Source organism: Salvelinus sp. IW2-2015, linkage group LG13 (assembly GCF_002910315.2).
Source record: "Salvelinus sp. IW2-2015 linkage group LG13, ASM291031v2, whole genome shotgun sequence".
In the NCBI taxonomy this organism is placed as follows: domain Eukaryota; kingdom Metazoa; phylum Chordata; class Actinopteri; order Salmoniformes; family Salmonidae; genus Salvelinus; species Salvelinus sp. IW2-2015.
The window spans coordinates 21,478,139-21,493,135 of NC_036853.1; the positions used below are offsets into that span (position 1 = coordinate 21,478,139).

A 14,997-nucleotide genomic window follows, 5' to 3' on the forward strand; every position below is an offset into this window, starting at 1 on the left:
GTAAAAAATTCATTAAACGCCACACAAGCTTTGTATCTTGCCAGTGCATCGTGGAAGGTTTTTGATTCGATGATTGGATTGTTTACCTGAGCAGATTATATTTCATTAGTCTAAAGATTCATAGACCTTCCCTTTAGATTGCAGATGGGTTTTGAGTGATGTACGTTTGTTTATGGGAGTTACATGTGAGGTTACTAGAAAAGCGCCTCAAGCAAGTTAGATTGCGGGTGCTGATGTGCTTATATATCGCATCTTGTATCATCCATTTTACAGTAAACATCTTCAGCCCAACTACTCCACGTAGACTATAGGCCTTCAATCCTCGAGCCCTGAGGTCACAGTGAGGTCAGTGACCTGACCATTGGACCCCACAGTGTTGTAGGCCTACTGTACAGCCCTTCCCCTAATACCTCTCCCCTCTGAGACCCCAGTGTTTGGTGGGCCACCCGGCCGCCCCTGGAGCCCTGGTCTGTAGGTCAGACTGCACCTGTGGCCAGCGACGTTCACGACCGATAAATAACTCTGCTCCTGCTTAATGGAGCTTGGGAGGAGACGCTCACTGCTCATTGGCTGTGAAGAACACGCCGTTTGAAATGACTCGGAGCACAATGGTTCTTACAGAGTGGTAGAGCGCACCGCAGCGTGAGCGGTCCACAGTTGTGTTGTGCATGAGTYAACTGGTGATGGTATCAGTTTAAACTAACCGGCAGGATAAAGAGATGTGAGATGTGAGATCAGTGATTGTAAAGGTTTGCTGCAGAGGTTAAATATGCGGGTTGCCCACATTCACGGGGAGAAACAAGTGGAAAGTCCTACACACACCATTGTGTGTTATTGAAGCAGATCGAGAGAGGTTTGGAGTTTAGACACAGAGCCCTGGTCTACCCCACACATCAAAGACTATCTCAAGGACATAGAGGTAAACAGTCTCGGTCACACACAATGGAACCTGAGGATAGGATCAGGGTGTCTTTCATTCGTTTTCAGATTCAATGGTTGTTTAGATTCAATGTCCGGTTGTAGTCTATCTATCCGATGAACACAAACAACAGTAGGGCATGTCATGTTTCTGTGCCTGTTTTTAATCCTATCATTGTGCTCCGTTGTGTGTGATCACTTTCTTCCTTGCAAAGATGATGCACATGATGCTATCAMCTATTGACTGTGGCTTACAGTACACAGAAGCCTGGTTCTTCCAGTTGCAGAGTGTGGACAGCCAGGTTTGTATTTATAACAAGGGAATAATGGATGGTTGGTTGGTTGAAGGGCACGGCCACTCTGTCCCCAGGTCAGCCTCTCTCTCTCTGTCTGTGTTTCATCCTTCAGGCTGACAGGACTGTCCAGGGCCGGGCTCTTGAGTTATGGGATCAAGGCTGATGGCTCCCAGACCACCGCTCGCTCCGGGAGCAGGTATCTAATACACTTCCTTATTTAAGCAGCTTACCAACATGTGAACATGAACACATGCCTCCGTAAATCACCGGGCAGCACAGAGGCAGTGAGGGAGAGCAGTATCTGACCTCATACAGATGCACTATCTTAATTTGATCACTGTTGTCGCAGATCATTTTCCTGTGCAGCAGGAAATGCAAATTGTAGCGTATTCAAGGTTTAAAAAGGCTTCTAAAATTGTAATTTCCACGTTAAAATGTCAGACCTGATTTATCCTAAATAAAAATGCATCAACAGAAATGTGAATGAATTATAATCCACATAATAATTCACATTTTCTGTTGCTGCTGGATTATTTTCCTGCTGTAAGAAACTGGGCAAATGAAGATAGGACATCTGTACTGTACATGTGTGCTGCTTCTTTTTTTTTTACCGTGGCAACGTACTGTTACAGTGCTGTCTTTTGTAGTACTGTTTTAGTCATCTTTAGTTTGAGTCCCAGGAAGTTGGTGGCACCTTCATTTGGGGAGAAGGGGATTGTGGTAATGGTTGGAGTGGAATTGTGGAATGGTATCAAATACATCAAATTTAAGCTGTCCTCCGCTCAGCAGCTTCCACTGGTTGGAGTGTAATAGACAGGTGCCAGCCATTTACTGTTGAAAGTTTCTCAGTGGCTTTGGCATCTTGAGCTCATATCATTTGAATTATGTCCAGGGGCCACCATGGATATGACCGAATTCAATATGGCGGCCAAAGTAGAATATTAGGTATGGGCAATTCACATCTAATGTGACAATACTACCAATATTTTCTGCCATCATAGTGTCATAATGTCACCCTTGATGTCCCCAGAAGAAACACCACTAAGTAAATACACGTGAGAGTATGTATGTGTTCAGATAAACTGCTCTCAGTGCAACATAGGCAGTCTGGGTTTGCAAAGCACTGAAACCACAATGCATATGGGAGTGAGCCACCTTTTATGAAGCAGGACCCCGGCCTTGCTCTTCTGTCTCCACTCTACAGTAGCTGGGTGTGTATATAGGGAAAGGGGACACCTAGTCAGTTGCGCAACTGAATACATTCAACTGAAATGTATCTTCCGATTTTTCCATCTTGCCGGCTCGGGGATTCAAACCAGTTACGGTTACTGGCCCAACGCTCTTATCCGCTAGGCTACCTGTGTGTGTGTGTGTGTGTGTGTGTGTGTTTGTGGTGTGTGGTGTGTGTGTGTGTGTGTGTGTGTGTGTGTGTGTGTTGTGTGTGTGTGTGTGTGTGTGTGTGTGTGTGTGTGTGTGTGTGTGTGTGTGTGTGTGTGTTGTGTGTGTGTGTGTGTGTGTGTGTGTGTGTGTGTGTGTGTGTGTGTGTGTGTGTGTGTGTGTGTGTGTGTGTGTGTGTTGAATCATGTGAACTGTGTTGTAGTGTGTGGACAGTGTATATATGGTTGTTAGAGTGTGTTAGAAAGATGCAGTCACGGTCAAATGGCTCAAACAAAAAAGACAGAAACACTGGATAATTACATTTGTTTGACCAATAACTTCCTGTGAAAGATAGATGTGTTTTGGCCCAGGCAGCTGTTCATTCTGGCAGCAGAGTCACTCCCCTTGCATAATGTCCCTGTATGCTGGGGGAATTACCATTCAGTGCACGTATGTGTGTGTGTCTGCCTGTGTGTGTGGTCTGGGAGTAGCAGGTTCAGCGTGTCTAATGTAAAGAGCTCAGACAGAGGCCCTGTCTCACCTCACATAGCTGTGAAAAGGACAGAGACACTGCATGTCATTCTCAGTGTCTAAGTCACAGCTCTGTGTGTGTGTGTGTGTGTGTGTGTGTGTGTGTGTGTGTGTGTGTGTGTGTGTGTGTGTGTGTGTGTGTGTGTGTGTGTGTGTGTGTGTGTGTGTGTGTGTGTGTGTGTGTGTGTGTGTGTGTGTGTGTGTTGTTGTCATTTTTGTGTCGTGCTGTGTGTCAGCACATAAAAGGTGTGTATCCCAGGGTTGCTCCTCTCCCTGCTCTGACGGGAAACAGACCTTCAGTCTGGTGTTTGGTTTCTCCATCTCTCCCACAAGTGGGACTCTGTACAACCAGCTCACTTTCAAACACAAACACAAATCTAAAACAGAGCTTCATCCTGCAAAGTGACAACTACAGCCTTATGTCAGTGTTAACATTCAGCTCCCTGCTGTTTACTGATATTACATATCATTACATGTATTTACTTGTGGTTCTGCGCTCCTGTGTTGATAATGTATCAAAGCACAAATGGTGTGAGTCAGTCAATGGCTACATTTACCAGTGCTATTGTGCATGTCTGTGTGGGTGAGCCCTTGGGCCTCAGTGTATGTCTCTCTGTGCATTCTGGCGTTGAAACATTTCTTTGCGTGTCATTACCCTTGGCATCTTGTCTTAACTGGTTCATGAGCTCCAGTGTGCTCTTSGGAGATTTGTGCTGGGCGTTTCAATGTAGCCGAACCCTAAAAMACGTGTTTAGGAGGGCAGAGGAAAAGAAAGAGAGAGGGAAGACTGAAGAGGAGGCAGGTAAAGGGATGAGTAGAAAATGCGAAAGAGAAGAAATATGGTGGAACTCTCATCACATCCGCACAAATGTTTTGACTAGACCAATTAAGACTTCTCTGTCATCGCAAATCACCTAATTCCCAGAACAGCTATCAGTGAACATTGTGGGAAGGAAATGGGATTTTGTAAAGATGGCTCTGGTTTGGGGAGAGGAGAGACAGCCATTACACAGCAACAGCCTTCCCAAACATTCCCAAACTAATAAAAAKTGATGTGTTGAATTAGATTATGCGGTGGCTCTTGACATTTGTTTCTAGTTTCGTGAGCTACATTGAACCTTGGCAACCGCTCAGAATTTGATAGGGTTTTCTGTTAAAGTGAGTTTTTGTCAAGAACATTTTGGATGGAGAAYAGTTAAATGCTCTTAGGGGCGATTCCATGGCAGCGGAAAATATTTTTGGTATCTCAGATTGTTCTGCCAATTCTCACATAGAAACTTAATTGGGAGGAAGAATGTTTGACATGTTTTTACATTTGCACCACTAACCATTTTTTTTTTTTAAATCATGCCATTTTAGGCTCTTTCTAGACCTACTGTATACATGCCTCATGTAAGACCCTATGATATGTTAACTGTACATGACACAGACAACATCTTGGTGTCAAAGCATTTCAAACACAATTCTTCTCAATMAAGTTTCTATGWGAGAATTGMCCGAACATTCTGAGATACCACAAATATTTTCTGCTCCTGCTGCCGTGGAATCGCCCATAGTTGTTATGTGAGGTGTGAAGTTGAACCCTGGTCATTTTATCTGTATACTGTACAAGTTCTCTACACAAGGATCTCATCCTGAAGAACACACCTGATATCTGTTTCAGTTTAAAATGAATAGGGCAGAGGAGGATCTCCTTTTCTTTAGGTATAATAATGTGCTTGACGACATTCCCCAAGTCTCTCCCAGTCATGGCTTGTAAGGTGCAGACAGGGCTGTGGTCACTAATGACACTGCAGAGTGAAGGCACYCGCAATGCACCCGATGACAGGACTGAAGACCGCTGGGGCTATAGAGGTGGACTTACTGACGGATGCCTTTTACTCTTTAGACATTCATTATCAACATCCATGTTTTCTGTGGTATTTTACTTTTCTCTCATCCTGCCTCTAGACCTCTGTCCAATTCTCCTCTTTCATCATCCCACTCTCTCCACTGTGAGAAAAAGAGGGGAAGAGTGTTTGTTGGATCAAGAGAAACCTCAACACATTCATCAGATATTGGTTAGAGCCTGTATTTCAGAGCCCAGGCCTGAAATACACGTACTGCTCAGAAGGAACAGCGTATTTGACAGAACTGGAAAAACAGTCATATAAAAGAAGCTGACATTCTTGAACTGAACATTCTGTTTCGGGACAATGCCTGTCCAGCTTTGTTCTCTGTACATTGTTACATTCACGGCGTTTCTCACGAGCTTCAGCCTCAGCCTGGAGTCTGAGGCATCGTGTTCAAATCAAGTCCCACATCCTGGCATTTACAGGGTAAACAATAAGAACACAATGTCTGACCTCCAAATCTGCATCTTCTATAACAATGTGAGAACACCACTGTTCCTTTCTCACGTTTTCCTGACTATGAAAAGCCAACTGATATTTGAGGTGTTGAACTGTTGCACCCTCTACAGCCACCATGGTTATAATCTAACCCTGCTGGTCATCTATGAATGGATGTAAAAAGGGCTTTATAAAATACATTTGATTGATTGATTGATGCATCTTGCTTGTGATACTGGGCTGAATACTGTTAGAGGATACCATTTTCTAAAATGCATTTCTCATGTTTTGAATCTTCAGGAAGCGTTTATGTTGGTGCGTGTATGAGGCTGGGAATTGGGGGATAATGCCTTTCCCAATTTGCTACTAATTAAATCATCCCTGTCTACCTGACCTGATAGACCCCTCCTTTTCCATGCAGTCTGGGAGACTGGAGATGAGGTTAGACCATCTCCTCATTTAAATATGTGGCACAGCACAAGTCCCACACACACCCACAAAACACACAACACACAACACACACACACACCACACACACCACACACACACACACACACAACACACCAACACACACACACACACACACACACCACACACAACACAAAAACACATCACACAACCACGAAGAACTAAGGACAGATACAATTGTGTTGAATATTCCACTGCAGTGCTTTCTTTGACCAGCAGAGGCTTTGAGGTCAAACTAGATATTTCATCTTTCTCCACCTACAACACTCAATTATCTTTACTACACTTTTCTATGACTCTTTTTCCTGCTGGTGTTGTCTTACTGACTGTCAAGTTCTTGACATCTAAGTGGTTTTGGGCACCAGGGTTTTTTGGTACCCATGTGCCACTCCCTCGGTTTCCATGGATGCAGGCCCTCAGCTTTAAAGGAATGTATAGGAATGTTGGTACAGAGGCCCAGAATAGACCCACACACCCTCCCTACACAAAATGCACATGGATGGCACCCTGCACGCGGGCACCCAACAACTCCGCATTCCCCTGGTCACGGAAGTGTTCCGGACTATCCGTTACCACGGCAACGGAGGCCAAACAGCGTGACYAGACAACTTTGTCCGTGTGATTCCCGACGTGACGGTGGTTTTGCTGTAAACCCCAGCTGGCGTGGTAATGACACTCCATGGCGGTGGGCGTAGCTGCCGTGGGGAGCTGTGGGTGGACGCTGGTCTGGTCTGGGCCCAGTCTGGTCACACTCACAGATGGGGAGGCAGAYCAGGAAACTGGGGCTTCCAGTAAAAACATGTAATTAGAAACACATTGACTCGCTGGAAGCCCCGGTGTGCATGATACTACAGCTCTGTATGTGGAGATGGGGGGCTGTCCCATGAAAACACACACTGGTAAGGGAAAAGCCAACATCTTTTAGAGCCATCAACCCTCTTTCCGTTGAGGTGTGGAAAGGGTTATTCCACGGTTGAGAAAAGCCCCCATACTTTGTTTACAACATGAAAAAAAAATGACACTGCGTTTGAGAGCGTCAGCTCAGCCCTGAGGCCTGCCCACTAAGAGCAGACAGACAGCGAGCACAGCCGGCCCAGTGGGCAGAGTGGGTGCAGGGACCTGTGTGCTGGCTGAACCACGCCCGGCACGGACGGCCATGTGGTGAACCCAGCTTCAGAGGGAGTGGAGGTTAACATGGCCACATCTGATCTGAGAATCCTGCAGAACAGCCAGCCGCCCAGTTCTCAGGGACACTGGGACTTTGAATGGAGACGCGCCTGTACATGTCGCTTCCCATATCCACCGTCTCCCATGTGTTTCGCGCGCAAGAGTAGCATATGCCTAATCAGTCTCTGGGGGGATAGGTGTTACCAGTTTAATACATCTGATTTAGTGATGGATTTTGCAACAACATTAAAACACAAACAAGCACCCAAACACAGAAAATAAACATGCCGAATGCATTGGTTTTATAAACCAGAGTATGTGTTTGCGGAGACTGACTGTCAAACATGACAGGATTTATACCCACTCTTAACAGACTATTTGATGACAAGCTTAGAGACTCCCAGCACTGATCCAGCATCCAGCTGCCATTCAGGAAATTCTCACAGACGCAGTAAACCCTTCAAAACGCCTTTGAGCCTATCAGGAGCTTCAGCAGTGGATGAGTGTGAGAAATGAGTCCGAGTGAGTCCCTTTATAGCGAGAGCAGAGCAAAGAGAAGAGAGTAGAGCAACCATCAGATAGCCTCTTTAGTGGGTTGCTTTAGATCAGGCAAAGTGGGAACTGTAGAGATCAGGCAGCGGTGATCAGTGGTGACTGTGGCCACTGGGGGAAAAAAACACTTCAATTAGGCTCCCAGCAGACTGCCAGCCAAACCAAGAATAAGGGTTAAATTAACAACAATAAAGCGAGCAAATTTAATCAACTCTCAAGTGTTTTCCGAAATACCCCAACGTCAACAGTTAATCGACACATACTTAGAATTAACAGAGTAAATGGCTGTTTGGTAAGTAATGAGGTTTTTATGAAGTACATTTCAAAACAGGGAAGTGTGATGTGAAATGTTCACAGTTTGAGATGAATAGTAAAAGAGAGGGAATGTGTAACAGTCTGTGGAACACAGGAAGGCTATGGTCTGGCCATATAAAAAGAACAAACATACAAAATTGCACCATCCATTAAATACATTATCCATTTAACATACAGGATTTAAAAAAACAGGAGTATAAACAGAAAGAAACTGCTTGGTCCCTCAGTATATGAAATAACCATATAAAACAGTCTTAGCAAACATGAAATACAGTATTATGAACAATTGTTGCTCTTCTTTTGACAAACAGTAACAGTAACTTTGACAACAGTAAGAAGGAATTCATTGCGTTTCCAGACAATGCGTGGGCTGGAGGAAGGGAGTAGGCTGGCTGTGTTTGGTAAACATCTTTGTCTTTRAAACTCTTTGGAAAGTGTGTTACCTGGTCACAAGCATATAGCTGTAACAGAGTAAGGCACTGTACGGTTGGCATAAGATGGGAACCGAGAAGCTGATAAGTAGGAAAGAGACTTTTGGAGCGAGGCTAGTTATTGTATTGCGCTGAATTGTCTGGACATGCCACTCCCAAACTTTTCTATTAAAACTCAATTGAATGTAAAGTATAAACAGGAAGAGAAGGGCGGTTTGGAAGCAGATCAGAACAGCGTGGGTCTTGCGCCTCATCCAAACCCCCTGTGAATTGAATATGTACTCCATACTCCATAATTCCTATGTGCAGGATATGTTCCGATATTGAAATCTAATCTTTTCCATATTTTGCATTTGTATATATTTAATCGGAAAAAGAAAAGACTGCTTATTGCTACATCTGAAATGCATAGCATGCCATCCTGTACGTTTAACACTGTAAATATACAGTGAACTCCAAAAGTGTTGGGACAGTGAAATGTTTTGTTGCTTTGGCTCTGCACTCCAGCACTTTGGATTTGAATTAATACAGTGACTGTGAGGTTAAAGTGCAGACAGTCAGCTATAATGTGAGGGTATTTTCATCCATTTCGGGTGAAGCGTTTAGAAATTACAGCACTTTTTGTATAGTCCCCCCATTTTAGGGGAACAAAAGTACTGGGACAYATTCACTTGTATGTGTTTTAAAGTAGCCAAAAGTGAAGTATTTGGTCCCATATTCATAGCACACAACGACTACATCAAGATTGTGACTCTACAAACTTGTTGGATGCATTTGCTGTTTATTCTGGTTGTGTTTCAGATTATTTTGTGCCCAATAGAAATGATTGGTAAATAGTGTCATTTTGTAGTCACTTTTATTGTAAATAAGAATAGAATATGTTTCTAATACATTATTTACCGTTCATTTCTATAGGGCACAAAATAATCCGAAACACAACCAAAACAAACAGAAAATGCATCCGACAAATTTGTAGTCACAAACTTCATGTAGTCATTATGCGCTATGAATATGGCACACAATACTTAACTTTTTACTACTTTAATACACATACTGTAAGTGGATTTGTCCCAATACATTTGGTCCCCTAAAATGGGGGGACTATACAAAAAGTGCTGTAATTTTGATATGGATGAAAATACCTTCAAAATAAAGCTGACAGTCTGCACTTTAACCTCATAGTCATTGTATCATTTCAAATCCAAAGAGCTGGAGTACAGAACCAAAAGAACCACAAATGTGTCAATGTGCCAATACTTTTGGAGCTCACTGTAGTTTATCTTCAGTAGTATCATATACAGTAGATGGGTTCTAGCCCTCTGTCTCCCCGTGAACATTCTCCATGTGCACTTTGAGGTAGTCGTTCCTGGTGAACTTCTTATGGCACAGCGAGCATTCTGCCATGGGCCTGTTGGGGTTGTGGGTCAGCTTGTGCCTGCTCAGCATCTTCTTCAGACTGAACGACAGATCACACACCTACAGAGAGCAGAGCAAACAGAAGTGTGTTAGTTAGCTCTGTCAGAGATTAGAACGGATTAGACCTTAACTACAGTACATACACATCTCTGTTATAGCAGCTCTCTGATGGATCTTACTGAATTCATTCAGTCCTAAACTAAAGAAGTATGCTGCAGAGCAATATTAAGCTTTACAATCCCTATTATGGCTACAGCCAGCTGACTGAACCACATTTAGTTTGTACTGGAAATCACACGAGAGAAGGCTTAGATAGAAATCATATTTTCCCGACATAAAGAGGGAATAAATTAAACATAACATCCATCACAAATGATCACTTTCACACCCGACAAACGACTCCATTTCACACTACCAGTCACCTTAATCCTGCATTGGCATGGGTGCAGCAGTTCAACACCCGGACTCAGGCTTCCCAGCATGTCTTCTTCACACTTAAATATCATCCATTCAAAAAACAGTAGAGAAGTCCCCTAAAGTTCACAAGCGGTAAACCTTTCTGTGACAGAGTGTGTGTTTCTGTGATCACATCATCAACCAGGTTTAATCACCATTTAGGATGCACGTCATAACAGACGGCTGGAGATACAAAATACAAAAGATTTGCACTCAAAGCCTTTAATAGTGAAACAATGCATTTCATGAATTGAATTCAAACACATCCTTGAAATGATTACAATAAKGAGATGGCCTTAACTGATAACAGTAATGTCCTTCGTTTCCCGAACCCCCTAGTGCTAACCCAGCCAGTCTGGGCTTAAAAGACCCATCATGTCAGAGGGTTCTGAGGGTTAAGGAAACAGCCAATTTGATTGGCTTTCAGATGTAAAACTCTAGTAATTTAAAAAGACACAGTTGTGGGTCTTCCATAAAACAGAATAAAAACAGTGGAAGGAAAGATGTTTTCAATTTCCAGACATGGTAAGAGGAAAGTGAGGGGGATCCAGAGACTTTAACAGGTCTTAAAAGATCCTTCCAGAGCATCAGCAGGACCCGTGGTCGCGTGTTTCTCTCTGAGAATCATTATTACTCCTGCGGTATTATAAACAGAGGGTAATTTCTCCCTCTGATCTTCTCAATGTGTTTACGTGAGATCAGTCGACTAGACCTCTCCAGAGGAGAGAGATCTTTATCTTCCTCATATTGAGTTTTAGCCCACATCTGGCCCCGTGCCACAGTCTGGCTGAGCAGAGTACATGCACACACAAGCACACATACATAAGCGTGGACACAAAAGCACGGACACACACATATGTACACATACAATCAGTGCCAGTCAAAAGTTTGGACACACCCACTCATTCCAGGGTTTTTCTTTATTTTTTTATATTTTCTACATTGTAGAATAATAGTGAAGACATTAAAACTATGAAATAACACATATGGAATCATGTAGTAACCAAAAAAGTGTTAAACAAATAAAAATATATTTGAGATTTGAGATTGTTCAAAATTGCCACCCTTTGCCTTGACAGCTTTGCACACTCTTGGCATTCTCTCAACCAGCTTCATGAGATAGTCACCTGGAATGCATTTCAATTAACAGGTGTGCCTTGTTAAAAGTTCATTTGTGGAATGTCTTTCCTTCTTAATGCATTTGAGCCAATCAGTTGTGTTGTGACAAGGTAGGGTGGTATACAGAAGATAGCCCTATTTGGTAAAAGACCAAGTCCATATTATGGCAAGAACAGCTGAAATAAGCAAAGAGAAACGACAGTCCATCATTACTTGAATACATGAAAGTCAGTCAATACGGAACATTTCAAGAACTTTGAAAGTTTTTTAAAGTGCAGAGGATAAGTTCATTAGAGTTAACAGCACCTCAGATTGCAACCCAAATAAATGCTTCACAGAGTTCAAGTAACCGGCATCTCAACACCAACTGTACAGAGGAGACCGCGCGAATCAGGCCTTCATGGTCGAATTGCCGCAAAGAAACCACAACTAAAGGATACCAATAAGAATAAGAGACTTGCTTGGGCCAAGAAACACAAGCTATGGACATTAGATCGGTGGAAATCTGTCCTTTGGTCTGATGAGTCCAAATTTGAGATTTTTGGTTCCAACCGCCGTGTCTTTGTGAGAAGCAGAGTAGGTGAACGGATTTCCGCATGTGTGGTTCCTATGGAGGATGAGGTGTGATGGTGCTTTGCTTGTGACACTGTCTGTGATTTATTTTGAATTTCTTTATTTAGATGTTTGTTTTTCAACAGGACAATGACCCAACACACCTCCAGGCTGTGGAAGCGCTATTTGACCAAGAAGGAGAGTGATGGTGCTGCATCAGATGACCTGGCCTCCACAATCACCCGACCTCAACCCATTTGAGATGATTTTGGGATGAATTGGACCGCAGAGTGAAGGAAAAGCAGCTAACACGTGCTCAGCATATGTAGGAACTCCTTCAAGACTTTTGGAAAAGCATTCCAAGTGAAGCTGGTTGAGAGAATGTGCAGAGCTGTCATCAAGGCAAAGGGTGGCTACTTTGAAGAATCTCAAATATAAAATATATTTTAATTTGTTTAACACTTTTTTGGTTACTACATGATTCCATATGTGTTACTTCACAGTTTTGATGTCTTCACTATTATTCTACAATGTAGAAAATTGACTGGTACTGTATCCCCACAGCATTTGGAGTTATGGTTAAAGTGGAAATATGTAACTTTTGGTGCCACCTGACCAAATTCACATTGAAATGTGATTTATAGATCTATAATTCTACTTGAAAGCAGTCTAAGAAGTGGTAGATATGTTCTATGTGTGCTATTTCTATGCTTCCCGTTCTTAAGTTTTGGTTATGTGTCTTTTACTGAGCAATCAGGAAACGGGGGAGCGATTTCTGCATAGTGCAACTTCAAAGGCCCAGAACTCACATCACACTGGAAGGGTTTCTCTCCGGTGTGGGTCCTCATGTGTTCGTCCAGACCTCTCTTCTGACTGAAGGCCTTGTTACATTCACTGCATTTYTATGGCTTCTCCTGCAGGGACACACAAACAAACGCACACTTACAGACAGATCACCTCTCAACACACAGCCAACCCGTATACTATACACAAATACTGTACTCAAACAGAGACATGGACTCTCACACAATGGACACCCACAATCACACACACACCCTCATTTCCTCTCACTTCAAACCCCACCGCCCCCCTAGTGAGTTTATGAAGATATGAAATGAGAGATTGTACAGCCCCTGCAGTAGGGAGGAAATGGCCAGCGTATGGGGCCATAAGGYACACATGGATCCCTCTAAAGCGTAAGAAAACACGGCACAGAAAAGCCCTTTGAACATGTACGAGTGCGCCGGCTCACTGGGGCTGTAGAATATCACCCTCTTCTCCACACCTCATCAGTTTACCAAAGAACATTTCCTCTGTGCCTTTCAGAGGCCTGTCTGGGTGTCACTCAAAAGCTCCTATCGCTCTGTGGGTGTGMGTGTTTTGTGTGTGTGTGCGTGATTTTCTGGGTGGACAGTCTCTCTGTGGCTCTTTTTGACAAGACTCACTGATAGCAAAGTCTCTACCCATTTAGGGCTCAGTTGTCATGGGAACTGGGTGAATACAGGAAGTAAGGGTCCTGGGAAAATAGCTATCATGTGGGCGGGACAAGGCGTGGCCAATGACACAGGATACAACCGGAGGTAAAGATCAGGTTCAATGCATATGTCTGTGAGTGTGTGTATGAGTGAGTGTGTCTGCGTGAGTGTGAGTGAGAAAGAAAACGAGAGACGCCTAACAGTGTGTGTGGGTGTGTGAGAAACTTGGGTGTGGAGACCAAACCAGAACATAAGTGACGGTTTGTGTATTGTAAACCGCCAGATAAACCTGCTAGTTTAACTGGTATCACTTTTCTAATAAAGCATCACTTTCACACTCAGGGGAAAACTTCCTCCTGAATGACATACAGAAAACCAAAAAAGGTTCATGTTCAGAGGTCAAGAAAACACACAGATGTATAGGGGTGATGTGGAGGACCCAGAATGCATCACTGTGACCCCAGTAACATCTGTATCTGCTCTTCAGCAGATGTTCACCCTTGTGACATTCAACCTGACCCTCTGATTGGCTCATCTCTGAATCTGTCCAGTCAGGAGCCAGCAGGGTTATGAATGGAGGGATAGGGCTCTGTTTATGTACTCTAAGAGATCCAGGAGGATCACATTTCATATCAAACGTGTGGTCAATGGTCATCTCTAAACCAACATATCCTCTGTAATACAATACAAAATCAAACCCTTGTCCATATACCCCTAGGCATTTCTTATAGCTTTGAAAGAATTGGAGGTAATTAGCAATATGGTGATGATTCCGCCTAACCTACTAGAGGGCAAGGTGGAGCAACTGCCGTATTGCTAATACCCATCTAAACTTAATGCTGTGATGAACCAATCAGAGACTGCTATATTGGACAAATAGGAACCAGCTATAACTGACCAATGAAAAAGTGTTACAGTAAAACCCGTTCAGAGGTTTCCAAACTGAAAACAGAGGAGCTTGGAAGATTCTGATGGAACTTCAGAACTCTGGGCCAAAGTCAAACAAAATCAAACAGGCACCCCCACAGAGGGAACCAGTGGAATTTTAATCAGTGTGTTTACAGTCAGATCACTCTTGTCACCATCAGAGAAACTTAAAGAGATTAATAAAAAATCTCTGACCAGGCAACATGTCAGACGCTTTATACGAATCACATGTGTTCTATTGTAGTTGCCGATGGTTTGCTATGTGGGATAAACACACAACTCTAAACAGATCCATCTCTAAACTATACATTAACACTGAGCTGGAGCTCCTTCAGCCAAATGGCATTTGTTCTGCTGAGGGGTGACTTCATCGTCCAGCTCTCTGCTGTGTGTCAGCTCAGCCCATATTTCACTACTGCAGTCACGGTGCTCTGAGCAAAGACAGAGCCGGGGACACACAAAGCCATGTCTCAATTCAAACATGAATGTTTCATCAAGTCCTCGCTAGAGAATAGGAGCTGATAGAAACAGCTGCCTGTTTCCACTGTACAGTTTTAGGCCAGAAGCTTTATACTGTACCTGCAGTCCAGGTTCATAGAGTGCAACGTAATGATGTATGCTTGAGCAAACAGGAAATGTACTTGAAACGTGTCAACAAAACCGACAG

At 43.3% G+C, this 14,997-nt stretch overlaps 1 protein-coding gene and 1 long non-coding RNA gene across 2 annotated transcripts in view; one reads left to right on the forward strand and one right to left on the reverse strand.

Moving 5' to 3' along the window:
- The window catches only part of LOC139028532 (uncharacterized), a 171,362-nt gene that overhangs the window by 11,124 nt on the left and 145,241 nt on the right, over positions 1-14,997 (forward strand). The gene's annotated exons all lie outside the window — the stretch shown is intronic.
- Positions 7,926-14,997, reverse strand: part of LOC111971174 (PR domain zinc finger protein 5-like) — a 60,907-nt gene continuing 53,835 nt past the window's right edge. Inside the window, 2 exon segments of the mRNA XM_023997964.2 lie at positions 7,926-9,861; positions 12,738-12,842. Of these exon segments, the coding sequence (XP_023853732.1) occupies positions 9,697-9,861; positions 12,738-12,842 (270 nt within the window). The 3' untranslated portion in view covers positions 7,926-9,696.